We start from the raw sequence: 27,340 nt of genomic DNA, 5'->3' as shown, positions 1-27,340 counted from the left end.
CACATCCGATCAGAAGGTGGAGAAGAGTCAAGACACCATAGTGCGATCAAATTGAAACGCATTGAAATCTTCATTTAAACAATAACATAAGGTATTTCTAATAGAAACCTTATGGAAGACTTTCTCTCTAAAGTAGAAAATCAATTCTCTCTCTGCATATTTTAGAATTGATTCAGAATTTATGGAAGGAAATTTACCACAAAGGTCTTCCCGAACAAGGGTATCTATCAATAATTTCAAGGCTGGTTCAATGCATGAGCAGCTATGTAGTTTATACAAAACAGTGAATTCTTATATGTGGTAGCGAAGCATAAATAAAACGTGCATGCTGCTTTTGCTCTCAATGCTGTATGAAGTCTTCATCTCCTATCCTCGACAGGATATGCCCGCAGTTCTCATCTGTTATTGAGAAGCTACATTTCAATGTTGTATTTCTGTTAGCAAAACAAGTTGCAGAGTAGGGATGAAAGCCAACAAGTCTTTCTGAATTTTCATCCACCAAAAAACGCCAGAATGGTTAAAAATAAATGTAAAAATATTAGTCCTGTTCGGGAGAGCACCGCAGGAGCTAATTAAAACCAGGCGAACTGGTTTTCCAACGAACAAATTCTTCGGCTGTGAGGCAGTGATCCTGTTTGAGAGGATGTGAAAACCAAGTGCGCCACCACTAAGCCAACTGGATTTTGTTTATTGTGAAATAAGGAGTGTTGTTTCTGCAGTTAACGAGCGATGAAAAGTTACTGGTGTTGCTGATTGGCTTTTGAATGGACCTCGAGCTTCTCGTAACGTTGGTGGTCGCATTGCGATTTTTGAATTGTGCTAGAACTGTAGCCGTCGAGTCGTTCTGCGTTACGTCTCTTTTAACATGATAATTTTGAGTTTGGTTGAAAGTTTGAACCATTTGATAAACTTGCATGATTTATTTGAATTCCAATAACTGTATTGAGTACTGGAAGTATCCACAGTAATCTTCAAATAGCAAGCAGCTCCTATTGATCCAGATAATTGCGAGCCCATTTCCCTTGCGATGGTATCCTGAACAGCAGACTTTGAAATTTGAACAACGGCTCAACTTTAAGAGGAATCCATCTCATTCTGCTCGCAAAATGTGCAAGTCTCTTGTGGAAACAAAATGTATGGCCAAGCGTCTTCCATCTAAGCAATTATGAGCGTCCCGTTCCAAGATTTTCGTATAGATATCATGTATGATCTAGAGAACTTCAGATTCATCCAAGCAACGACCATGCGTCATGTGTAAATGTGTAAAGATGCGGCCAAGCCGCCAGTGACGTTGTCCCTTCCAGATCTTCAGCTCTCAGATATCTGAGATTCGAAGCCCCTCATCTTAAAGAGCCTCAAGCTTTCATCATTAACAGCAAAAAAAGACAGAAGATGTCCCTACTGATCTCCAACTGAAGTCTGCATTCCGTAGAAATTTCTTGAGCAGTGAACGAAGAGCGTCTCAAAAGCTCCTGCACGTAGTGGATCTATGTCTTTGAAATCTCCGTTCAATTCTGCCGAATGATAAAAATTCTCTATCACGACTCAAGATTCACGATTCACATTCGTAAGCCCTCGCAAGCAACCCCATGGAGTTAATATCCAAAGTTTCAAAAGGAAGAAAAGAGCCTTGCTATTGTCATACCCCATACGACTGATATATAGTTATCATGTCATGTCAGTCAAATAGTGGATCATATCATGACAATCAAACATATCATCCATGATAGTGAAATGAGTTCTTCCCGATGATCTGCCACGAAACAAACGGTGAGGGATCACTAGTAGTGTAAGTGCGGAAATATGTATTACTTGAATAGAAAGATCTCCATAGCATCTCGGTAATGGCATCATTCTCGGCAATATGCCCGATTTGACTCCGTTTGGAATATGGATATTGTATCGGAATATTTTTGTTCCCATGACTATGGATTGGTTCATGGTGGAGTCGGGAGGGGGTGGAATTTTCGTTCGTGAATTGGGGCAACTTGGCATGCTTGGGTTGAGGAAAGTGCTAATCTGCATGCAGGGTGATTGAGATTTGAGAGGCAGTAGGGTGTTAGGCGTGGATCAGAAGGAGGAATATCATAATATAAGACTCTAGAAGTGAGGAGTTGTGAATCTGCAAGTCCCTAGTTCCTTGTTCTACTATAGAATATCTACATTCTCAAGAATTGCCATATTTGTTAGGTCTAATCTATATGTAGGAAAGTCTTCGAAGGATGTGTGTATTGCCTATGATATATGTGATTTGAATCCGGATCTCAAATTTACCTATTACGCTTTGATGTTGGGCCAAGAATTTAAAGAATATTGGCAAGATAAATTCTCCGATGATTAGAATTCGGGTTGAATATTAGAATATTAGAATATTATCGGAACCGGCGGGGCAAGGGATCAATTAACATGATACATTCTCACATTCTCTTATCGATATCGCAAACTGTAAGTACTCCGTACAGATAAACCCCGCCACAACTGGAGAGATGATTACGTTGGAACTTGGTATTGAATAGAATACTGGGGTTGGCAAGAAGAGGGTGTTGAATAACATACACCACGTATACCGGAAGAGTCATAGGCATAATAGTAATGCTGTTAAAAGGCGCAAAATCAATAGATCAATCCTTTACTTTGCTTTTTCCATCACATGAAGATATATCTAAGAACCAATTCCGCCATAGCTTCGGCGCGTAGATGGGTAGATGCGGATGTGCTAATTGGGATCAAGATGCGGGATGGTCTTAGATCTCCTGCAGATTTTGACAAACTTGGAAGCTTGCTTAAATTCGAGCTCGATTCAAGAATCCGATAATCGGAAACAATTTCTTTGGGGTCTAGAGACATTTCCATGATTCTAGAAGATATTTTGGGATGCTGGAGAGGATATATGCAAACAAACATGTATGTACATACATACATATATGGAAACATATGTAGTATGAGTAATTAGCTACCCTTCGTGGAGGTCTATGGACGGATTAGAAGAAAGGTCACTGGATAAGAGACCGCTGGCCTATTCTGCGACCGCAAAGGTACTCTATTCTCATGTATCCTTCCAGAATGAGAATTGCTGTAAGATACAGTAGGACAGAGATCTCATTAAAATTCTCTTGATTGGTTATGTTTACATAGTTTAAGCGGTGAACAGCGAAAAAGGAGGAGGCGAATATGCAATGGTTAAGTGCTTGCAGCCTGCATATGCAAGGGCGGTCTTTTCTCTCAGTGCCAGTACCTTTTTGTAAGAAAATTCTGCTGTGCCGTTGTATCGCAGAACATCATGTACCTAAAGAGGAGGCTCGTGTTCTGCATGTGTACTTAAGGATATATTTCCAATGTAAATACGTGCAGGAGTTGAGTAATACGGCTAAGTCATGCTGGGACGCGTGAATGGTACATTGAACCAGGCTGTGTGAATTTAATATACGATTGCATGATGTCGTTCACAAACAGGGCAAGTAGACGTGACAAGAACGCGTCTCAATAATCCTTCAACATACGAAGCCAACAGTGGCTTTTCTGACGTATCATTTTCCAAGTAGATTTTGAAAGCGGGATAGAATGCGCTGGTGTTTCGGATTGGGGTCTAAAATGATTGGAGATTGGGGGCATAGCCGAAAGAACCAAGCTATCTACTGGGAATTTTGCGATTGGAATAGTATTTTGAGTTTGTACTCGGTGAGAAGGCTGAATATTGAGCTTCGGCATTTTGCTTTACGTGTAGCTCTACAGATCCATTCCATTGTTAGTTGACCATTGGAAAGCTATGGTCGATCTTCCATAACCTACATATTTTGAGAGCCAAGAAGGGGAAAAGAGTCATAGATGGTATGCAATAGTGTTTGTGGAGTAGACAATTTAACTAACATGTCTTGGATCTTACCTCGTAGTGAAGTACCTACGTAGGTAGTTAGCCTTCACTGCTTATATTCATCCGCACTACGGAATACGCCAAAGGATTAGATATGAGATAGGACTGAATGAGGGGGAAAGCGTCCGTGGCTGCCATTCAATTTCCTTTGAACCGGGTCACGGTCATCCAAAACTTTACTTTTTTTCTCGGGCCGTCGTGGGTTTGGATGAGCTAAGGCTTCTGATTATGATGACTTGTGAGACATTGAAAGCTTCATACTATGACATCTCGTAGGGCATCCGACGTTACCGCATCAATATGACAATTTTGATATCGCAGAAGTTTGAGATTCGGGAAGGATTAGTCGTTTTGGCCGAGATGAAATTGCGGAGAAGCGATGAAGGAGTTTCTATCCTCATGTTTTTTTACCACTTTGTATTTGGGGGATCGCCATGTGCCAACATCAGCAACGCCCACAACAAATTAATATGTAGCTGTGTGCGCTTTGATGCCGTGTTCCCCAAATCGGAGTGAATTTCAATAGCACAAAAAGAAAGTCAAACGGCTTTCGTAGATCATAATATACTTGACTAGTTTTGTGGATGTGCGGAAGTTTTCTTTTTGATTGGCTCACTCGGAATATTCGGTTTATATTCTGAAGATGGTGGTTACACCGAGAGAACTCAGGCCTTTGAGAAAGGTATGAAACCATTAGATGGCCAGGGGAGGGCAAGATAGCTAAGATATCAGGTTGAGGAACCGTGAATATCATGTCAGGTACCGTTCTCAGCTGACAGCACTACTGAATATAGGCAGAAGAAGTCATATCAGTGGCACGCCTGTTCCACGTTTTGTATGGAGAAGAATTTCAATATCACATAACCTTATCGAGTAGTGCAATAATGGTACCACATCGAGGCTTGGACAATTGGTTGCAGCTGACAATAGCATCGAAAAACAGGATATTCGAAGTTCGAAATGAGTATCTTGGACCGGACTTTGTAGATCAAGAAATTTTCACTTCTCTTCACCCAATTGAATGCCAGTCTTTGGTATCGGATTGCAGATATTTTGCATATCTAGGCTTGAAACTTATACCTCCGCCACTCCACTCAATCTCGCAGAGCTTTAAATCTTGAACGACAAGCAAGGACGAGGATACCATGCTGACATGATTACCAAGATCCGATCAAAATTCCTACTACTCGTGTCACCATTCGAAACCCTGTTTGGACGATTCATCGACATGACGGGCCTGACTTTGACTGCGTACTAAATGAATTTGGAGGCGATTTATAATTATCGCTCCGTTGACTACTGCACTGAATGACTTGAGTTCCTTACTCACCGCTTCATCGCTTCAATATCTCTTCCCGTCGAAATAACAATCTTAAATGTCGGGAAGCCTTCTGTGACTTGATTCATGTTTCTTTTTTTCTCTCGGGAACATTCCATGTCATCGTGATAATAATTGATGGTTGCATGAGTTAATGGAAGTTTACTATCTCTCAATTTTATCCTACGATACGGGACCTACCAAGATATCGTCTACTACCAATCACTGTTTATGTTGCAGCGAGTCAACTGACTGAACTGTCACTTTGATGACTTGCTCTAGATGTGCATATTTTGCGGCGGCGAACGTGGTATTTTGTGGTTAAAATCCGATGAAGATCCGAAGAGTTCGTCTGTCGAAGATTGAAGTTCGAACAGGGTAATTGATAGAATAATCCACTTCTTCTCGGCACGTTTCTGCACGGTCTAGTTTCTATATTAGCAAATGACAAACCCAGTCCTTTTCAATATCAACCACTCCATCACGCTCGAACCCTTCCTCTTGTTGACTAGCTTCAAAATCATTTTAATCCACTCTTGAATTGTATAACCCCAGCCATAAGTTTTTTCCATGTCACGTACCTTGTAACTCAATATGCGAAGCACGTTTCGGCAATGGCGTCAAATATCATGTCAAGCTGTCATTCGTTCACTTCAGTGACTATACAAAATCTCCGAGGACTTCAACTAGGTTACATCGGAAAACAGCTCAACATCAACCACTCAATGGTCTTCGAAGACTATTGGTTTTGAACCAGGGAAGCTGTTGGAGCCAATAGATATTGATTTCAGTGTTTGTTCCCCCCACCAAGAATAGTTTACACTTACCCCTGGGTCCTCGATCAGGCTGGGTGGGTGTATTGACCGCCCAAGGTCGGAAAGATGGGCAAGGATCTAATTCTGCACTTTTGCACACCCACCTGCAGCTCAGTTCAGTTCTTTGTTTGTTCGATGATACCATCATACCATACAGCACATACGCATCCATCCATCAAATGATCCCGATCTCACAGACCACAGGTAAGACGCTTATGCCGCTCCATAGTCCAACACAGACACTTTCTCCACTTGAAAAAGTAGCTCCAAGTACCGGATACGACCATTGCAAGATTTGTTACTCTTATATAGGTACTGGTGCCTACATCTTGAGTTGATCTTGGACCTTCATTACGTCTAAACTAGATCTGTCAGGATATTTGGGCTGGTCTCTGAGGATCAATAGATCCTAAGACTCGTTCTCTTATTTGTCTTTTACCCTAGCCTTTTTCATCCTCTTTCGTTCACTTATATTCCATATTCATTACGGCATTTTTCAATCAAGACCAAGGAGTGAGAAGTAAGGAAAGGACCCAGTCGGTTCAACAGTCTCACGACTGATAACAATGTTTTGATAATATAAATCGAGCTTGATACTTGCTCCTTGGCCAAGCAACCTCACTTCATCATAATGCGGGGCATTCACTTATTGTTCGCAACGTTGATGTTGTTTTTTCTATCATCCGCTCAAACACTCGTTGCTATAAATGGTTACTCAATATCAGAACCATCACCTTCAACATCTGCTAGCACAACAAAACCAGAGTCCTCGATATCGAGGAAGGATGAATCGACATCCACGTTATCTACAGCCACATCATTGATCACAAACACAATCGCTATCTCTTCTATTTTGTCAGCCTCTTCAAGTTCTGGAACAGAGCACCTTACGGGCAATGCCGAAGTTGCATCAACAGCCACAACGGGTGCTCTTCTATCGACTCCGACAGCAGCTTCATCTACCAGCTCTGGTACAAATCGCAATACGCTGATTATCATTCTCGCTTCTGTCCTTGGTACACTCGCCATCATTGTTGTTTCAATTGCTATATATCTTTTTAGGCGATATCGAAGGGAACGTAGTTTCACTGGAAGAGGAGTGACTCCGATAGACGACAGCGAAATCGAATCATGGCGACGCTCTGGGAATGAAAGGAGGGTGTTTATGGGTGAGGATTTGGTATTCGACAAGGAGACTGGAGGTCGAGACTACTTTCAATCCAACACAATACGAATGGCGCACTCTCCAGGTTGGACGTGGACTGCTTCTCCTACATCCACTCGAACACGATCTACCTTTTACCCTTCAGGTATCTCAGGATACGTACCTGATACCCCTACTTTCCTCGCTCAGGCTCCGAACGCCAGAGTTGGTCTTACCGACGAAATTATGCCGGGTGCAGAACCATTTATAAAACCAGCCGAACGACATAGATCAAGGTTATCGAAGTCAGGAGGTCATTCACGTACGAAGAGCAGGAGGAGTAGTTTGAGTGCGAGAAGCATGTGGAGTATTAGAAGTGGCAATGGAGGCGAATCAAAAGAATTGAGGGCCAACGATAGGGTAGCAACATGGTACGATCCAGAAGATGACTTTCGAATCCATAGAGATTACAGCCACAACAGAGACTACAACGATTCACCCATGTCATTTCGAGAAATGACACCAGGCCCGGGGACGCCTGGACCAGTCACATCATTATCACCAAGACCACCACCACGTGCTGCATACCCTTCATTCTGGGATAGCGACCGTGAGATTGGGTTGGCCATCTCATAGTATTAGGCCTGGACGCCAGTTCTTTTTTTAAATGCATTGTTTGGGTTATGGGGGGCAGTGGAGTTAGTTTGTCATAAATGACGAAGGGTTACTTATATTGATACCAAGGAGGATTTGTTCATATTGATGGAGATTGACAACTCGGGGAAGAAACCGTGCTGATCGGTGCAACATTATTGGCACTTGTGGATTGGGGATTTGAAATTCACCACTCGATGAAAGATTTTATTTATGATATGCACAGTCTGGTGACTGAAGCAACCGAAGAAATACACAGAGGCATGATATAGAGTGCAGATATGACAATTTAAATGTAAAAACAATACCCAAATAAGCTTTGGCTTCAATCATTCCAAGTATCTCAATTCGTGAAATCTGTAGATTGCGTTCACACATCTGGAAAAGTCGAAGCAACATTTTCCGAGTACTCTGCTAGCCTCAGCAAAATACCTTGACCTTTCAAGATACAGCAGGCGTTGAATTCTAAAGCCATACCACTCGAAAGCCACAGTATTAAGATTTTCACGTGACTCCATACGAGTTTCGCGTCAGCGCGTTTCCCAGGCTTAAATGCTTCACCGCCTCCCAAACAGAAATGAATTGCCCAATCGCATTTGCTTAAAGACAAACCCACGAACCAAACTACTACTATTCCCATCCTCGACGTCACTACCACCGCACACCCCAATTCCTTCTTCTCACGAATACGAATATTCCAAAATGCCGCCACGAAAGAGCGATGTCGCGAAGCCGGTCGTCGGAGATGAAGCTACACCTGTCAAAGAAACGACGGTAGTTCGAGAGGGAATTAGTATTGAGGTTTGTTTTCATAATTACTTTCCTTAGACGGACCGGACTCCAAATTCTTTTCCTCGAATTGGAATTGCCCGAATTGGGTTTCATTGACTCTGGGTGACCTCAATCACTTCGATTTCTCTCCTCGCATTCGAGTCACAAGTCAAACTAATACATATGGTGATGGACAGGATCTTAGTCTCCCGAAAAGTATCGTAACGCGATTGGCGAAGAGCGTGTTGCCGCCCAATACGCAGATTCAGGGAAATGCAATGTTGGCGATGGGGAAGAGCGCGACGATTTTTGTCAATTATTTGGCTACACAGTGAGTAGCTTAGGATTCCTTTGAGGATTGGAAAATTGGGGGGAGCAAAAGCGATTAGAGATTGCGGAAACACTGAAAGTGGAAGTTTAAGAGAAAAGGAAAGGATGGAAACGGGAGAGATTGTGTGAGCAGATTGCTAATGCGATCATGAATAAAATAGTGCAAATGAGAACGCACACAGCCGAAGTGTTAAAACGATAGCGCCGCAAGATGTTTTCAAGGCGTTGGATGATATAGAATTTCCTGATTTTAAACCGAGGTTGGAGGCGGAACTTGCGAGTTAGTATTTCATTCCCATATCGGATGGGGCATGGGCGTTCTGGGAGGACAAATCAAGGGGAATGCCACATGCTAATCATGGACAAACGGATATCAGAGTTTATCGAACTGCAAAGCGACAAAAGAAATACATATAGGAAGAAAATCGCAGCGGATAAAGTAACTGGAGGTCAAGCGGGAGGTGAAGATGGGGAGGGCGATTCGGAAATGTTGGATCGAGAAGGGGATGGAGAACCAAAGGCTAAAAAGGTTAGGCGAGATGGGAGCAGTGGGGGCAGTGGGGAGGCACAAGAAGAACATGATGAGGAAATAGATGCAGATGAAGAGCATGATGAGGAGGCGGAGGGAGAGGAAGGCGAGGACGAAGAAGAAGGGGAGGGTGAAGCAAGGGAAGATGATGACGGAGAAGAGAAGTTTGATGTTGAAGAGCCAGAAGAAAAAGAGTTAGATGACGAGGCGCTGGATAATGGGGAGGATAGTGATTGAAACTAGCATTGTTGTGTGGCCATTGAAGAAGGGTGAATGTAAAAGGGAATATCTTATTTGTTAAGGATGGAATTGGAAGGAAAGCGAAGCGTGCATTTGCAATGATGGAGTTTGGTATATGGATATAGGTTGTCAAGAACAAAAGTCCGCCAGGCATAGCAATATATGATTGTAAATTCAAATCCGACAAGGTTCTTTGGATGTAAAATTTACAATGGAGGGTGATCCAAAGCAAGAAAAGCTTGTATTTCAGTTTCAGGACAGAGAAAAGACTAGTGTCTATTGACCTTCCAAAAGGAAGAGGATGAGAACCTACACTAATCTCCTCGAGTGAGGTGATATGTAGTCTACACAACCAAATTTTTGCATGAAAATAAGTTGAATCAAATTACATGACCGTTCAAAATCATGTATCAGGAAAAGCGGCAAGGCTAAATGCTTTGGGAATACTCCAGAGATAATTTATGCAGCCAGAAGTGCGATATAAATTTATACAATTGTAATATTCCGATCTTAAAACTCGAAGATAATACAAATCTCCCTGTAATACTTTCTGGGTTCTATGTATTCTCAAGAGATTAAAATAAGATAGAAAAATCAATGAAAATAAGCCAAAAATGTCATTTTAAAAAAGACTAGAATAGCAATATTAGGAAAAACTAAAATATCATACATACCAGTTCAGGCCGAGATAACTAACTGGAATACTAATTATAACACTGATATATGAAATATTCCTATCTGGGGTTGTTATTATAGCTTTTATACTACATAGTCTCAGTTGTAAGAACTCGCACTAGGCCCTTTTGGATAATTTCTAGATTGTTATTTATTTCTTTTATTTCCAAATAATTTTTGGGGAATATTTTCTCAAATAGGCACTTTTTATATCCACTTTCATCTCGACTCTAGAAGAATTAAGGTTTGAAAAGAGTTTAATATGAGTTTTTACAATTAAGAATATAATATCACAACAAATCAATAAAGAGATCAATCCAGCTGCACTGTAACACGACGAGACACTAACCCCCTATTTTCAAGAAAAAGCTGTTAAAGAAACCAGCTTGTCTCTAGTTCCATAGTGACAATTTGAGACCCTAGTTACAGTGAGATGCAAGAATCGTTCTTGATCCTGGACCCAGTCACTAGGCCTCTATGTATATTTCCTCGTCTCATGTAATACTCAGTGCAACCTTCCATGACTGAAAAATTCAGAATGAGAAGGACTTCCGAAAAATGAGTATCGTTTTACTTGCAATTGGCGTAGCATGGCTTAGGGGGTCTGAATCCTTCGATCCAATCTGGCAAGTTCGTTCTTAGCATGGCCTATATAGCTTTCAAAGTTCTTCGAATCTTAGTAGAATGGTCTCTATAATCACTCGAAAATCTATCAGTCTCTTACTTATGCATCAGTATGTCATCTTCCACAGAAATTCCGCCATTGGTGATGAATGCAAAATCAGATGGGCAGCAGGCCTTAGTTTTCACCTCCATCTTTTTGGCAATTCAAACAATTTGTGTGCTCGCACGCTTTGTCTCTCGTGGTATAAGCAAAGTTCCTCGGGGATTAGATGATGCTTTGATCATTATATCTTTTATTATGCAGATTGGTTTAGCTTTGTGTACTATTGGTAAGGCATCCCTATCCTGAGATCTAGAATTCTAATACTTTACGATTTTTCCATTCCAGTAGGAACCTTCTGGAATCCATAATATCAATTACCTAATTCAACTCTTTTTTGTACAGATTCAATCGTCAAAGGCGGGCTTGGGCATCATCTGGAATGGCTCGAGTACAATGCTCTTGACAGGCTTATCAGGTGGCAAAAGGATTTATATGCTCTCAGGATCATCTACCTGACATCGATCAACATCCCAAAACTTGCCATTTGGAATTTATACTATCGAATCTTCATTGGAACACGCACAAGAATCTTTATTTTGGTCCTCGCTGTAATTCTGATCCTTTACAGCGTCATTTCAACACCTATCCTCATATTTCTTTGCAGTCCTATCAGCGCATACTGGGACGTCACTATCGAGGATCCTAAATGCCTTGATCGAGATTCATTCCAAACCTATTCCACCCTTCCTAGTATACTCACAGATATAGCAATGCTTATTTTGCCATTGCCAATTATCTGGAAGCTTCAGTGCCCGACACGGCTCAAAGTGGGTCTGAGCCTGACCTTCTTGATTGCTGATTTGTGAGTTACAATATATTTGCTTTGATGAACTATACTAACATCTAGGTTTCTAGAGGGCTTGTTGCCTCGGTTGTACGCTTTGCAATCCTTTTCAAGGTCGATTTCGATCCCGATCCGTCATGGCAAGCAGATAAACTCTTCATGGCCACTCTGGCCGAGTCTGGCCGAGTCTGGGTGTTATTTGGTTTCTGCTTGTCTCTCAAGATGTCGACCTTTGCTGGATATTGCTGCCAATTCAAGTCTCATGCAAACCCTCAGGCGAAATGTTACAAACAGATCAAATGGTTCGGCATCGAGTGTCGGCAATTTGGGCAATTTGCATCCAGAAGATGGATCTAGTATTCAACTCCACCCACAAAAAGCTTTGGCAATCCAACACCTCAGTATAACCGGAAATGGAGACAACTTCCATCGTCTCACAGAGTCACAAAAGTCAAGTATCGTCGTTCAAAAGGATTTTTCACAAAAAAAGGATGTGGAGAGAGATGCGCATTAGATGCTTGGTAGATGCAATAGTGAGATCGTTGTCTTAGTAGCGAGCCAATCAGGGGCTTTCAGGACTTTGAATTTAGATAATAAAGCAGAGTGGGGCCAGTTTTTAAGCGCACGCCTGTGAACCAAGTCGTAGTCAGTCAACTCCCGAAGCTCTATCAACTCGTTCCCAATTCGAAATTACCATTATATGGAGGTATAACATTTACTATCGTAGCTCTAGCCACTGTCATCGGCCCACTTGTAGGCGGGGCGATTGATACGGGGTCTACTTGGAGATGGATATTCCTCGTCAAGTATGTTACGGTGGTTTCAGAATTCCTGAATCTTGTCATTTTCCAACATCCCGTGCTAAAAATTTATTGTATTGCAGTATTCTAATAGGCGCTGCCGCTATCTTAGTGTTTCAACTGGTGATGCCAGCTAGATTTCCATATCGTGATGAAAACGTTTCCAGCATTGATCAAAAAGGCCGTTTCGGAAGAATCGATTTCTTCGGTGCATTCCTCCTTCTATCTGCATGTTTTTTACTCATAGTAGCTTTGTTAGAAGCTTCGACAAGTTTCAAATGGTCATCGCCAGCGATCATAGTGATGTTGGTACTGTCTGGTATCCTATGGATTCTATTTTTTCTGTGGGAATGGCACCTTAGTCGTAACAGCCAACAAGAGCCAATGTTTCCTTGGAGATTTGTAAAGAACCGTGTGTGGGTCTGGATGCTTGCGTGCGTCATATTTCCAAGCCCACTTCCATAAATAATGACTACTGATACCCCGTAGCATGGGATTTTTCATAGGAATCCCAATGACGGTCTTAACGGTCATTCTTCCACAGAGGTTTCAAGCTGTCAACGTCGACTCGTCCCTGATGGCTGGAATTCACCTTCTAGCTTTCAGCCTCTCCGTGCCCGTTGGCTCTTTCTTTGCAAACGTATTTGCCGTTTTAATGAAGGAGCAACCCGCAATCGTGTTTGTAGCTGCAGGCTCCGTCGTGGAGATCGTCGGTGTTGGACTCATGACCACAATCACTATTTCAAAGAATATTTCCCATGTTCTGTATGCTTGCGAAGTCCTCGCTGGTTTTGGGGCAGGGTCAGTGTTCAGTATACTCATACTGGCGACACCAAAATGTATTGACCCACGGGACATTGGTACGTTCATTTCCGCGCCATTCGAAGCTTGGAAACAGTGGCTAATAGGTCTCAAAGCTGTGGGATCTAGTACCATCATTCAATTTCGCATGATTGGTTCCGTGATTGGTTCCGTGATTGGTACTGCGGTCGCTGGAAGCATTATCAATGACTTCGTACGCTCTCGACTATCTCACATACTCACATCGTCTCGATTGAATATGTTGTTGCAAGATATATCATTCATTGCGAAACTTTCACCCACAACACAGGATGTTGTTCGAGCGATATTCGGTGATGCATATAACGTTCTTGCAAAGGTAATATTTGGGCTAGCAGTGGTACAAATAATCGTTGTTAGCTTACTCTGGCGTAAGCCGCAGCTTCCCCTGCATTGAGCGATAGGATTCAAGAAGCATCAAAAGAAGAATGAAAAGTAGAATTTTAAATCTTGTTGGTGTTTACACACGTAGCAACCTTCTAGAATTAACCAGGATATGAAATTGTCTAAACCTAGAATCTGCCCTGTTAGTTGAAGCCAGTATATATGAATAGGAGCATGTGCCAAGAGCGGCGTGTCTAAACTTGACATGAGCCATCTATGTAAAGTACAAAACTATGCTTCGTGAGATTTAAATAGTCGCATGCATAACTCTTAAAAACTACCCCCGCATCCCTCAGACTATCGAGATTTGTGGATTCAGACACAAGGTTAGAATCAGACTTCCCCTGTTCAGCTAAGGCTCAAAAGTGACCACAAAATTGGTGTACAATCTCCCGGGGTTAATCATGTCTCGTTTTCTCAGTACAACTCAACCAGTCTGTTAAGGGAAAATCATGATCTTATAGGCCTTCGCTCCCCAGGCCCCGGTCAGCAATACATTTTCCCCACTCATATGCGTAATAACCTATCTAACCTTGCCTTATCATAGGTCAAAGGTGTGTATCCAACGCAAATAGTAAGGATTGAAAAATGATATGTAAATGAAAGTTCCTCCGTCGTAGGTCCCGTTATCTTTTTAGGAATTCTCTGAACACTAGAAATCACAAAAAAATGGCGGAAACACAAGTGGCTCCAATATCGAATCGTATGAAAGATATCATTCAGACTCTACTTCCTGCTGCTGCTGCTGCCGCCGCAGACCATGCCGAGCCTGACCCCGAGCTAGTCAACTTGTCTGTGGCCGACAATCAACTTATTCGAAGTGAATTACTCGAAATCTGCAAAAGTGCCATTGCAAAAGATCTAACTCAGGAGGTTAGTAACCTCTCTCTAACAAATAATGATCTATTTCTCACTTCAGAATATCTCCAATAGACTTTTAATTACCCAAAAGGATTAGGGGGAGATCCGTCCCTGATGCAAGCACTATCCTCATTCTTCAATACATATTTCGATCCATCGATCCCCGTTACTCCTGACCACCTTGTCGTTACCGCTGGAGCTGGGTTTGGTCTTGATGCTCTTGCATCCAGTATCTGCGAGCCAGGAGATTCAATTCTTGTTCCAGGTCCTTGTTGGAGTTTGTACCCGTACCTTTTGTTTGCAAAGCTGTAAATTTCTATCGTCATTTTAAATTGCTCTACTGACCCGAATATATTCCTTCGGCGCGTATATCTACTGCCATGCCGGTGTCAGACTTGTCCCTGTCTATCCGGCACCATATTATACAGCTCTTACTTCACATACATTAATCCCTGCTCTCGATGCTGCCTATGATAGTGCTGCCAATCCGAAACGTATCAAGGGATTAATTATCTGTAACCCACACAATCCATTTGGAAGATGTTATTCCAAATCTGCACTGCAGGCGGTACTGAAGTGGTGTTCGCAAAAAGGATTGCATTACATCTCCGACGAAGTATACGGCGGGATACAGTTTGGGGACACGCAAAGCGATAAATTCGTGTCAGCACTATCTTTACTGGATGATAATTCAGACTCCGATGATGGAACAGCTTTCGATAAAAGCAAGCTCCATGTTCTTTGGAGCGCCAGTAAACTGTTCGGTCTACCTGGAATCAGACTGGTATGTCAAATATACGCTCACAATACCTGATGGCTAACAAAAGCGCAGGGGTGTGTGATCACTCAAGCCAATCCTATGGTTCGCGTTGGATCTATAATTTCGACTTACAATCAAAATCCATCTCTCTCCGCTCTTCTACTCACACACCTCCTGAATTCAGCCGAACTTCCTACTTTATTGAGCAAGAACAACGAACTTCTCGCCAAGTCATACGATCTATTGTCTTCAACTTTAACTCGTCTTGGTATCGAATTTCTACCCGCAAATGCGGGCTTTGTAGTCTTCGCTAAATTCATCAACAATACGAGGTCTTGGAAAAATGAAGCAACTCTTGTACAAGGGCTGAAGCAGTATAAAGTCATAGTCAGTGCAGGTAAAGGATTCGGTGGCGCGGAGGAAGAGAAAGGCTGGGTAAGAATCACTCTTGCTGTTCCTTGGGAACAATTTCGTGAGGGCGTTAGAAGGATTGAAAACTTTTTCCTTCAAAGTGGCTTGGCTTGATATTTGTTAAAGTTAAGATACTTTCGTGTACGCTAAATTCAATTATCATAGAGGTTGTTTTGATAGTGCTGCGTCTGAACATGACATTTGTCGATGTTCACGCACTGATAATAGATACAAGTTGAATAAGGGAAGAAAATTGGATTCATGAATGAGAAGCTGTATAGGTGTGAAGATTTCTGCTATAAGACGATAGTTTACGGGCTAAAATAGCGAAAGGGTTGCAAATCAACCAGGTACAGAGTATGACCATAGTTTCTTTTTTTGTTTTGCTCGCTGATCGTCAGAGTCAATCACAATCATCCAGCCCCCGGCAGTTCAACTATTTGATAGATAACTTTTCATTCTTAAAGCTACATAGTTATGATGCCAAGTGACAGTTGGTGTATTGTCTCCTTAACAATAGAATAGTTTTGTGTGCTTGGCTTGAACTGACTGCCCTTGTGCTGAGCCTTTAAGAGAAGATGATAAGCCTCTCTCGATTGCTCATAGTATACAGAAGAGACAAAGTGGCGGAGAGATTATTGTTTTGTCCGATGGGTCATCATACGAGTCCCAGAATAGATTGTAAACGTCGAAATTTGAGTGCGGAATCGGAAGAAGTCAGTCGTTCTACTTGGCCTTATTGAATATACGTCAAGTCTCGAATCAAGTTGTTTCCACTATTCTTATCCATTCCCGTAGCCCTTTAAACTCAATGCACATTCCTTAAATTCCATATCCTTTCCCCATTTCCATTAATGCATTAACCGTTAATCACCATCATTGACTTGGGTGTAGATCGTATCGGATCTCATTTTCTTTTTGCGCCTGGATCTAATTTCTCATATAATGTACTGGTTCTATCTATATGGAATGCTCAGTCCAATGCCAATCTTCGGAGAAATCAGGTTGAAGTCATACCAGGTAACAACTGTCAGCAAACATCACATCCGAATACTCACCATGTTTAGTTTTGCCAAGCTTCTCATTATCAAGTTTCGATCATTTTCAAGGATTTATTGCCATATAGCTTCCTTATATCTTTGAACTTGTGTTTCTTCCAGGTCAACCCGCAAGTCAATCTTCTTGTGTTTTCCACAAGGCGGGATATCCTTGAATAGACAAATCGTATTTAAATTTCATTCTATTGTACGATCTCGCAGGCTCGTTAATTTACAGATGGAAATGAACTTTTCTTTCAAAAAGAAGAAATTGCACTTAAGTCCTCGAACGTTCAGGGCGAATCCAATTTTTTCGAAGTTGCGAAAATGACCGCGGCATTAAAAATGCGGCGCCTGCTCCTTTACACAGTCCAAGCGGAACAGATAATGTAGAAATTAATAAATATATTGAAATTCAATCTACAATCCTGGATTACTCTTCTGAAGAAGACGAAAAAGCAACCAAGCCCTTTTGTTCCACTCTCACGACTAAAAAGAAATGTGGACCCCTTCGCGAACGATCACGATCTTCCGCGAGCGTTGTGACTGCAGAATATTTCAGAAAAACTCGATTACCACCAACAGCCGAGAAGAAGTTCAGAGAAAAGTTCGCTGTACGTGCAGCGAGGGATGAAAAATTGGCAAGACATAAGGCGAGAGAGTTCGAGACATCTTTTCCTGCTCCCACGGAGGAGAAAAGACGTGGACCTCTTCCAGCCGAATCACAACCTTGGTTCGGCGCTTTGACTGAGCAGCAAAAAGAGTACTATCGTGCCTGGGAGCGTAAACGGCGTTCTTGGGAGCACCCTGGGGTGTGTCCGGCTTGTCGAATCTGATGAAAATTGAGACCCAATAACAATTTCTAGTCAAGCTCTGCTCAGTCTTGAGAAGGATGACGCCTTTTTGAGAAAATTTCAATTCCCACCACAAAGGGAGGATAAGTAGCGAGACAAAGTTTCTGAGCGCGCAGCAGAGCAAAAACAACGAGCACGAGACAAAGAAGAACGGGTTAAGAGGTCAGATCTCCAGGGATTCACTGCTGACGACAAAATGAACGAGCAGGCGATGAAAGATTAATGATTTTGAATAGTTATATAAAGGGCTGTTGATTGATACACATTTGAAAAGTATCTGGTATAAACTTCTTTTGTGTGAGGACTCGGTTGTCGATCAAAGCTCAATGGAGTATATTTGTCGCTATATAATTATGCTGTCGAACGAATTTCTTGTCCCACATGAAGTGAACAGAGTGGAGTCCTACTTTTTGGTCTATTTCTTAATACTTTCTGACATTGTGACAAATATGCCCATGTTCGTTGCTTTCATACATGACAGATAATTTTCATTCAATCTCCTCTTTGCCATACCTCTAACAACCTATCATACACCCTCTTAACTACTATGATCTTGAATATCAGAGACGAGAGTTTGACGTCAACAAAACGTAGTATAAGGTGTGAGGAATAGCACATCGATAAAACCAACCATTCAAATAGATCAGATCAATGAGAGTAAATACGTCTTTCAAGAACAAAGATAGAAACAAATAGATAGTACGATGAGTTGCTGTTGCGATACGAGTGAATATGCACGTGATCGCACACGCTAGTACTAGCGTACAAACGTATTACATATAGCTCTCGTAGCTCTAGAACCTAGAATAGAATAGATACAATATCAATCAATGCATTAGACTTATTATGAAGACGTCATAACCACCACCGAGGTGATACCAACGGTTGCGTTGTAGTGATATAAGTATCTAATTACACTTTCATCAAGCTAAGCGAAGCGAATGAATAGCGTGTGGGGCAAGGGGGCTCGAGGGGGGCTAGAGCGCGCAAGCTCAACGATCAATTCACTAGGAACGGAATACTACCACGAAGCCTGAATCCAATAATTCAAATGGGAACATGATGATATTGTTTTCTGGAATAACGTGTACATAGAAAGTAAGTATCTCGAATGAAAGTCAAACTATCTACTCTCCGCTCAGCTTGTAGTTCTTCCCTAATCTGCTTTCTCTCTCTTTACTTCCACCCTTCTTCCCTAACATGAATTCAATTCTTTGCATTTCATGAATAGTTATTTTTTAACTTGAAGTGTAATCATAATGTATATATAAGAAAGACAAGATACATTCTGTAATCAATAAACTATTCTCTCAATGGATTACAGGGAGTAGATCACATAATGCCCATGTGATACGGGGATTTCCGTGACAAGTTGAGAAATACGACTGCGTATTCCTTAGCTCTTGATGAGAGATTATATAATGATCTTATTTTTTTATTCCACTATATCAATATATTCCAACAGTTACACAAAAATGATAGAAGAAGAAAAATGAGTAAAGCTAAAAAAAATCAAACAAACGAACGAAACAGGAATATCCAAATGGTATTAAAGAAAAAACAATATAACTTGTTTTAAAGTAAATATCAAAATCCAAGGAACCAGATATATTTTGTGAGGGCGCACGAACTTTATTAGCACGTCATCGGCTCTAATAGCCACATTAGCTAGTATTTTCTGTATAAGTTATAGAAGCTTCTCTCCCAACTTTCTTTTAGATCTTCATCAACAGCTACTTCAACCAATAATACCTTTTCTTCAGTTTCCCGTATTTTGCCGCCGACTTTTGACGGTCGTTTCATGGATTCACCAAGACCTAGGATCAATGATATCACACCACACCATATTCCACACCCTACATAAATGGCGTGTGCAATGCACATAGGGCCTGGAACTCGGAGGGCTGGTTCGAGAGCGAGAGGGCACCAACACCATTCTCACTTTCGATTATATATAATCTTCGATTATGTAATCAGATATCCAGTTAATCAAAATCACTATAATGCATAGTCAGCTTGCTCAAGCTTGGATCGGTTCATATGATTCTGGGATTCAGTTAGACTGTTGATAAAATGAGATGGTTGTGGACTGTGCCCTGAAACCCCTTCACTACTGCTTATAGTACTTCGTACTGACCCAGTAGTTTCAGGTATAAGAGAATGCAGAGCACTGGGCTAAATAGTATCACAACACACAATATTCCACACCCTACATATAAGAGAGTGCAGAGCACTAGATATATTAATTGTCCTGGAGATCGAAAGCGTTGTCCTTTGAAAAGCCGATAATAGAATAAACAAAAGAGGTATTGCAAGTCAAGGTCGAAAATATGGGTGATCAGTAGAAGTGCAGTATAAGTGGTAAACGGCCCATGCTCTAAGACGTTGAAGGCCGAGAGAATGCAGCTTGCCATTTTAAGCCAAATAGGTGATTTCAACCCTAAGCTAGAGAATCGGTGAAATAGTGATGTTGTGATGACTCCTATGAGACTTGTTGAAACCGTTGTATTGATGACTCCGTATGCAAGCTGCGCGCGCTGGTATAAAATGTGAAGTCTTCCGGATATAAATAAGGCCATACATAATAGTAGACACATGTACGTGATGACAGCGACAGTGATGTTGAGAGTGCTTTCTGTAAGACACTTTCGAGAGAAGAACAAAACTATTGTGAAGGAGACTACAGCAAGTAATGTCTCAAATCGTTTATGAGAGAATCTCTTCGGCCAAAACGTAGTCTGGGTAGGTTCAAGACAGTCGAGGTGACAATTTTCGCCAGTCGATACCGGAAAAGAGAGCACCAGAGTCAAGTCTGGCGTATGAAGCACTCTTTCCTGTCCACACACAGCTTTACATTGCCAAGCAGGTTGCACAATTTGTAGAGCGTCTGCAAACACATCAATATCCCATAGTGCCGGCGGACTGATGGCTGCTGTGCTGCGTTTGGCAAATCCAGCTAAGCTAGCATTGTTGTTCGCTCTACACAAAGTTGAATTCACGATATTCTAGATTTGATCAGCAAGGTATATTTTAATGTGTAGTCACACGACATAAATTGTGACTTGCGACCTACCGGCTGATCTGGAAAGGATACACATGTGGTGAATAGAGCTAACCGGGTTGCTTTTGCTGTGGAATCAGCAGCAGTGCTCGATTGTATCCAAGTAGAGGTTCCATATATTACTGCGGCGACAAGACCGATAAATGTAATAATCAGCGTTCACGGGCTAGTTTTGATTTCTGTGTGTTTCAACCAACCCCACAGAGCTCGTTTGGAAACTAATTTTGTAGGTGGAACTTGTGGTGTTGGAATCCCCGGATCGGCGTTCAAATCATCTGCTCCAGAGGAAGGAAGAGATACGGGGTTGCTTAGAGAAGTATCAGTTGCAAGAGGCTCACTCGAGGACACAACGAGATCTTGTCCTGTCGAAGTTGGAGGGGACGCCCCTGTTTGAGTTGACACGCCAATCGATGCAATCTTAGTATCATCCGAAAGGATGAGATGGATAAAGCGATCAGATCATGAGAAACATGAATGAATTCTCCTCCTTTACAATCTTACCGATGAGGCTGAGGGGTACTTCTCGATTGGTGGACAGTAAGGCTTGATCACGCCCAAATCCAGGCTGTGCATCACAGCCACTTCAGGAAAACATAATTCTCACTCTGCCCATTCGACTGTATACAATACACGCTAAAGACTTCTCCAGATAGAAGGAAGACTTGCAGGTTCCATTTTCTCTACGCACCCTATTGCAAAGGCCTGATGGCACCCATTCTTAGTCTAATCGTTGCAATTTCGACAGAGTGATGCAACTCTTACAGCAAACTATTATGAAGGTTTGTGTGTTAGAATCTTGATGCTTGTAATATAGGTCCAAAACCTAAATAAAGTTTATGATAATTTGAATATAATCGGAATTGATTACAAATTGATAACAAATACTATATATCTTTTCTAATACATAATCTTAAGGAATAAATATATTAATCATTTTCGAAGACTATGTATGAGGGTTAGTGTGGACCTCGTATGGACATTTATAGTAGCTTGCGGTCCAAGTCTCTAAAGAGATGAGGAAACCTCCGAGTGGATGGCACCCCAACAACTCAACTTCAAAGCAAAAAATCACAAGTTTGAAATCACTGCAATAAAAGACCCAAGGAGTTAGTTCAACACGATCCATTCATTCCATTTGATTCCAAGACCAAGTAAGTTACTTGCAATCAACCAACTACTTCTTCCTATCCCCATCGTACCATCTGGTATCTAAAAATCCAGTATGTACAGTATACAACAAATAATCATATAAGCCGCCGCTTCCCATTTATCCCTATACCCATATGTATCTACCCCTGTGTCCCAACGAGGCCTATTACCAAAATAATTACAACCATCTCCCTTTCCTTGACCACAACTCATCATTTGTCCCACCATCTTGGAAACAATATTAGATAAGATACCATTCGACTCCACCAAGACGTCTGTCGACCTTAGTATATATAATATGATGTAAAAGCCACCAAATTGGCCCATCCCATTTGATGCATTTTGTCAATGACTAAAAAAATAATGCCAATCAATAATAAATAAAACTCCATATTCACCCATCCATTGAGACTCATCAATTCCGGAGCTCTTGGGTGATCAACAAAGTAAAAATGCTGATAGAAAATCATCACCAGACTGACAAACGCTAAAGCCGCTTGATGAAACAATCTTAAAACCACCCTCAACCTCAACATCCCTAGATTCATTATGATGACGAGTTAAGAGTAGCAAATCTCCCCTCGAAAGCCCTCAATCTTTCTTGTTCAATCGTCTTCTGTAATTTTCTCGTCTCACGTACGGCCTCTTCTCTTTCGTTCTGTAGTTCCATTACTTCGATCTGTGCGATATTCATACGGCCGACAACTTCCTCCATCTCTCTATCTGCTTCTGCAAGAGCAGCTTCAAGGTTTACAACTTGTTGCCTCAAAACCTCAACCTTCGAGTCCTCGGATACCGACATTCCTTTTCCGGATGTGGTAATAGAAAGACGCGGTACCTTCTTCGCATTTGCGAACAATGGAGACATTGGCGATTTAGGCCCGAACGAACGAGGTGAACGGAGTTCCGACTTCACGCGAAGAAGCTGGATATTATGGCTGTCCGTGATATCACGAATCTCATCTTCATGACGAGCAATTCTTACCTCAGAAATATTCTGAGCAGCTATAAGCTTTTCCTCAAGAGCCCTGAGCTTGGTTTGAAGGAATGTGATCTTTTGCGCATTGGCTTTCTGCTCCTTCTCTCCTCGCTCAATAGCGTCAGCTAGACGCTGTCTAAGAGTGCTATTTGAAGCAAGTTGCAGTCTGACTTGTCCAGCCAATTCCTCGACTCGTCTGGCTGATTCACGTAGCTCATCTGCCAATTGCATCTCCTCTTGAAGATGTACCTTCTCAGAATCTCTCAAAGATTCCGATTGCTCTCTGACTGCCTCAAGCTCTTGCTTTACAACATCTCTTTCAGTAATTGCGTCAGACAAGCTTTTCTCCAACTGCTCCATAGCTCTCGCAGTATCCTCGTCACTAGAGGCTGAGATTTCAAGGGCCTTGATTCGCTCCAGGGAAGCTGAGTAAGCCGCTTGAAGATCCCGGTACGATCGCTCAAGTGTCTCGGAGGTTGCGTGTGAGCTGCCGGGTCTAGAATCTGTGCTAGATCGTTTGATTAATATGTCTTTCTCTTGTAACAAGCTTCGTAGTGAGCCGATTTCCTGTTCAGCGCGATCGAGATCCATCTTCAAACCACCTAGACCTTTTTCACATTGCCACTTCTGCTCAATTGCTTCATCAGCACGGCGACGAAGGGTATTGATTTCCTCTCTAAGATTTGAAACTTCCTTATCGTATCCTTGCCGCCTCGGAGATTGGTTCATAGCACGATCTCTTTCCATTTCCAGTTGGCGGATTTTCTTTTCATTTTCACGATTCTGGTGCTCTTGACGTTCAAGCAAACTTTAAGAGCACGATGTAGAGAATCTCGTTGGAGTTCAATATCCTTTACTCGTTCTGCCAAAGCTTCTCTGGACTCAGCAGTCTTGACGGATGTTGTCCTAGATAAGCCAGGTGATCTAGCGGTTTTGCCAGTGTGTGCGAGAGAGTTGGCCCGTTTCAAGCCACCTAGACCACCACTCAAACCACCGAGTCCACCGATGCCACCAATGCTCATTATGGATGATCTCGACCTGGGTAGATTGCTTATGTTGTCTTCTTCCGAGAGGGAGTTGAACTGGTTCATCTCCATTTGTAGCCTTTGGGCATTGATTAATGTGGTATTCTCCTTCTTGAGAATTTGAATTTCTTGATTCATCTTGCTTTGCTCGTAGGTCAACTTTTCATGTTCTGCAGCTTGTGCTTCGAGCCCTTCAACACGTGCCTTGAGTTGAGGCACAATTTCATCTCGTAAATTGTCACGCTCGTTATGTGAGGTTTCAAGATCTGCTTTGAGTGCAGTCAAAAGATCTTCGAAGTTTTCCCTGATCTGTTTCTCTTCGGATAGTTTGCGTCGAAGATCCTCACAAGTTGCCTCCAACTCTTTAAGTCGCCCATTGGCATCCACTGAATTTATAGCTGCAAGATCAACCTAAGCCACTATGTTAGTTGTATTCATTTCTTTTTAATCGAGAGAAACTACCTGAGCCGCTCTTTCTTCTAGAGATCGAATTTGTGTTTCGAGTTGCTTTCTTATAGCTCTCTCGTCTTGTAGCTTATCTGTAAGCTCTAATTTGATAGAAGCCTTCTCTTGCTCTGTCTTCCTCTGTATTCGATCAAGCTCATCCTGCTTAGGATCGGGTTCTCCATATCTGGGAATCACACTTGTTCCAGAATCTGAAAAATAATCACTTGTTCGCTTGCTACTATTTGTTCCTGAATTTTGGGCCTCGAGCTGTAACCTGTCTACAAGATCTTCCAGGTCCATCTCCCTTCGTATGGAAGATGCTAGCTCTTGGCTGATTTCTTTCAATTCTCGCTCCATCTCTTCAACTAGTAAAGGCGGCGGACTAGGCGTCGCTATGGGTATTTGTAGATATGCGTTTTCGAAGTAATGGGCAGCATCTGCATTGGCTTTGGGAATATCGATCGCGGCCGGTGGCGCTTTAGTATGAGTCCTCGAATGGGAGTCTTCAAATTCAGAAAGTTTATGCGGCGATGCATTTGACGACGGTATGGGTGAGTTTGGTGAATAATCTGCCTTATCTTCCGAAAAGGTTGTCGTTGAACTCGATGGGGATACGGCACCTCCCCAGCTACTAAAGAAAGAACCAAGTTTCCCCGGTGATTTGGGTTTATGTATAGTTGATGTAGAGTCGTGAGATTCGTGAGTATAGGTTCGTGCCGGAGCATTAGGTATAATATTATGTGGTGGTGTAGCTTTGGATGAAAAAATGGACATAGTAGCAGAACCCGGACGACTTCCTGGACTAGAATCCCCGTACCAATGACCGGTAGATTCAGAATCAGAACTTAATGGCGAATCGCTAACCAATCTTTCATGCCTCGAGGCTCCCGGTGGACGTGTATGAGACGGGACTAAAAGGTTCGGACTTTTTGGACTAAGGATTTGTTCTTCGTTATCTGTTGGTTGTTCTGGTAGCGCTGGCGTCACTGAAGTCCAAGCGATTTGTTCGCTCGAAAATCTCCTAATTAAGCAGCCTTAGCATCAACGTGAAACAGTGAATGAGTTTGATCAGATGTTAGAAATAGTGAATGCCTAGTAAACATACTTTGATGATGGACGTTCTTGTTTCGAAACACTCTTAGAGCTTTTAGAACTTTTGGAGCTCCTTGAACTTCTTATTGAACTTCGGATGGAATTTCTATTGCTAGAACTTTCTGGGGAAAATGGCAAAGCGCTTTTTATATCCGATGGAAATTCGTAAAGTGTTGGACTATCGGCAACATTCGTATACCTAGAATATGGAAGATCCGGCTCTGGCAATTCTTCGATAGATGGACTGAAGTATTCCGCCGTGGAATACCTGGTGGAAAACCTGGTTGCCAAAGGCGAGGCACTTACAGGTAAAGGTTTGCGACGAACGGAATTTACTGACGACGTGGAAGCTGTTGAATATGCGCGCGATCGGGCTGTGGCTGACTGTGTTTGTGAGAGCTGCGAATATGTAGGATTCTTTGGTCGAGGATTTGGCCGATGTTGGTTTTCATGTGGATTTGGCTGTGGAATGGTGACCGGGGTGGTTGAGTCCGTGAGATCAGATGGATTCAATTGAGTATTCGAAGCGTAATGAGTCTCAGAATCAGGAGTTGAGGGGTGAGCTTCTGGTTGTATATCTGCGACGGACGCCATTCTTTCTATAAGGCCCAGATGGCAATATCAAAACATTAGGGTTTAGATGAATACCGGAAGAAGAAAAGGAAAAAGATGTGCAGTCAAGGAAGGCCACTGGAAGAGGTTTGGTTCGAAGGGGGGAAACGAGGTATGGGAGATGGAATGGATCAGAAGGGTCGAAAGAGGTTGAACCCCCGACTGTGAAAGATAAACGATCACAGTAGTAATTGGGCTTAATGATGTCCGGGATTGAAATTGAGGAGTAAGCTGGGGGTGGAAGAGGAGGAGAATTAGGTTTCCTCTTCAGATTTTGAGATAGAAAGTCTTTCGATCAAGAATTGAGATCCAATGGAGAGGTGGTAGACTATGAATTAAGATTTACCCTTAGCAATAATAGTAAACAATAGAATTTACCATTCACCAGAATCATTCTTCATTTGTGCTTAGTTCTTCCTCTTTTCACTTCACTTGGGAAAATGAGTTTTGACTCAAATTGGTAGTGACTGCTACCGTTGAACAAGGATAAGGATGTGAGGACAGAAAAAAATGGACGCGCTACTCACTTGGAGTTAGTACCTGAGGACGGACGAACCTTGTACTATTACCAAAGGAGAATAGTCCGTCAGGAGAAGTGGATAGATGGAATGGAAGCGGAATCCCTTTCAGGTACGATTCCATTGTGATTGGTCAGACGCTTCTTAGGGTGGATCATCAGTTAACGCAATCCAAAATTTCGATGTTCTGTCCATCCAATCTTTGGCTCACATTCATATTGTTCCCTTCCACAGTAATTATGAATCGTCAACCGCTTCATTCTAAGCCAATAAACTCAATAACAGGACTATCATCTGTTGATTTCTCTGCCGAAACTCTGCGTGTGCGCGCCAACGTGCATATATGCCACATCAATAGTAATGAGTGAGTGGATAGGAAAGGAAGGATAGGGAAGACAGGGACCAATAGATCTGATCTTCTCTTTGCCGACAGTCCCATTACCCCTGATTAACAGAGGTGCAGTAATGCAACCCTTTATTTCTTCGAGGATAACGTTGAACGTATCAAAGATTCATACGGTAACATTCATGCTTCTCTTTGCCCAATATCATATTATCAATATCCAAGTCTTTGGTGTAATCGTGCTTAATCGTCCAATCATCAACGGAAGGATTCATCTATTCATACGACCATTGCGCTGAACAATAAGCA

At 42.1% G+C, this 27,340-nt stretch overlaps 7 protein-coding genes across 7 annotated transcripts; 4 read left to right on the top strand and 3 right to left on the bottom strand.

Moving 5' to 3' along the window:
* Nucleotides 1-6,635: 6,635 nt before the first annotated feature.
* Bfra_010341 (uncharacterized protein) lies at nucleotides 6,636-7,784 on the top strand (the record flags this gene model as incomplete). Its single annotated transcript, XM_037340675.1, has 1 exon — nucleotides 6,636-7,784. One exon carries the CDS (start codon nucleotides 6,636-6,638, stop codon nucleotides 7,782-7,784), a length of 1,149 nt encoding a protein of 382 aa, XP_037189143.1.
* Nucleotides 7,785-8,504: 720 nt separating this feature from the next.
* On the top strand, nucleotides 8,505-9,669 carry Bfra_010340 (putative cbf nf-y family transcription factor protein; the record flags this gene model as incomplete). Its single annotated transcript, XM_037340674.1, has 4 exons — nucleotides 8,505-8,603; nucleotides 8,771-8,904; nucleotides 9,065-9,183; nucleotides 9,281-9,669. 4 exons carry the CDS (start codon nucleotides 8,505-8,507, stop codon nucleotides 9,667-9,669), a joined length of 741 nt encoding a protein of 246 aa, XP_037189142.1.
* A 4,882-nt stretch (nucleotides 9,670-14,551) lies between these two features.
* Nucleotides 14,552-16,028, top strand: Bfra_010339 (putative 1-aminocyclopropane-1-carboxylate synthase protein; the record flags this gene model as incomplete). The annotated part of the gene is made up of 4 exons (XM_037340673.1): nucleotides 14,552-14,755; nucleotides 14,816-15,051; nucleotides 15,137-15,527; nucleotides 15,576-16,028. 4 exons carry the CDS (start codon nucleotides 14,552-14,554, stop codon nucleotides 16,026-16,028), a joined length of 1,284 nt encoding a protein of 427 aa, XP_037189141.1.
* Nucleotides 16,029-17,271: 1,243 nt separating this feature from the next.
* On the top strand, nucleotides 17,272-18,028 carry Bfra_010338 (uncharacterized protein; the record flags this gene model as incomplete). Its single annotated transcript, XM_037340672.1, has 2 exons — nucleotides 17,272-17,763; nucleotides 17,897-18,028. Coding segments are annotated over 2 exons (624 nt in total), but the record flags the coding sequence as incomplete, so codon positions are not given.
* Nucleotides 18,029-19,951: 1,923 nt separating this feature from the next.
* On the bottom strand, nucleotides 19,952-20,903 carry Bfra_010337 (uncharacterized protein; the record flags this gene model as incomplete). Its single annotated transcript, XM_037340671.1, has 3 exons — nucleotides 19,952-19,980; nucleotides 20,105-20,810; nucleotides 20,853-20,903. The coding sequence occupies 3 exons, from the start codon at nucleotides 20,901-20,903 to the stop codon at nucleotides 19,952-19,954; spliced, it is 786 nt and encodes a 261-aa protein (XP_037189139.1).
* A 122-nt stretch (nucleotides 20,904-21,025) lies between these two features.
* On the bottom strand, nucleotides 21,026-21,439 carry Bfra_010336 (uncharacterized protein; the record flags this gene model as incomplete). Its single annotated transcript, XM_037340670.1, has 2 exons — nucleotides 21,026-21,283; nucleotides 21,368-21,439. The coding sequence occupies 2 exons, from the start codon at nucleotides 21,437-21,439 to the stop codon at nucleotides 21,026-21,028; spliced, it is 330 nt and encodes a 109-aa protein (XP_037189138.1).
* Nucleotides 21,440-22,562: 1,123 nt separating this feature from the next.
* On the bottom strand, nucleotides 22,563-26,152 carry Bfra_010335 (putative intracellular protein transport-like protein; the record flags this gene model as incomplete). The annotated part of the gene is made up of 4 exons (XM_037340669.1): nucleotides 22,563-23,759; nucleotides 23,804-24,430; nucleotides 24,482-25,487; nucleotides 25,572-26,152. The coding sequence occupies 4 exons, from the start codon at nucleotides 26,150-26,152 to the stop codon at nucleotides 22,563-22,565; spliced, it is 3,411 nt and encodes a 1,136-aa protein (XP_037189137.1).
* Nucleotides 26,153-27,340: the final 1,188 nt, after the last annotated feature.

Source organism: Botrytis fragariae (assembly GCF_013461495.1).
Source record: "Botrytis fragariae strain BVB16 chromosome Unknown tig00000186, whole genome shotgun sequence".
NCBI classification, from domain to species: Eukaryota; Fungi; Ascomycota; class Leotiomycetes; order Helotiales; family Sclerotiniaceae; genus Botrytis; species Botrytis fragariae.
The sequence above is the reverse complement of the archived record's forward strand: the minus strand, read 5'-3'. Positions and strand labels throughout refer to the sequence as shown.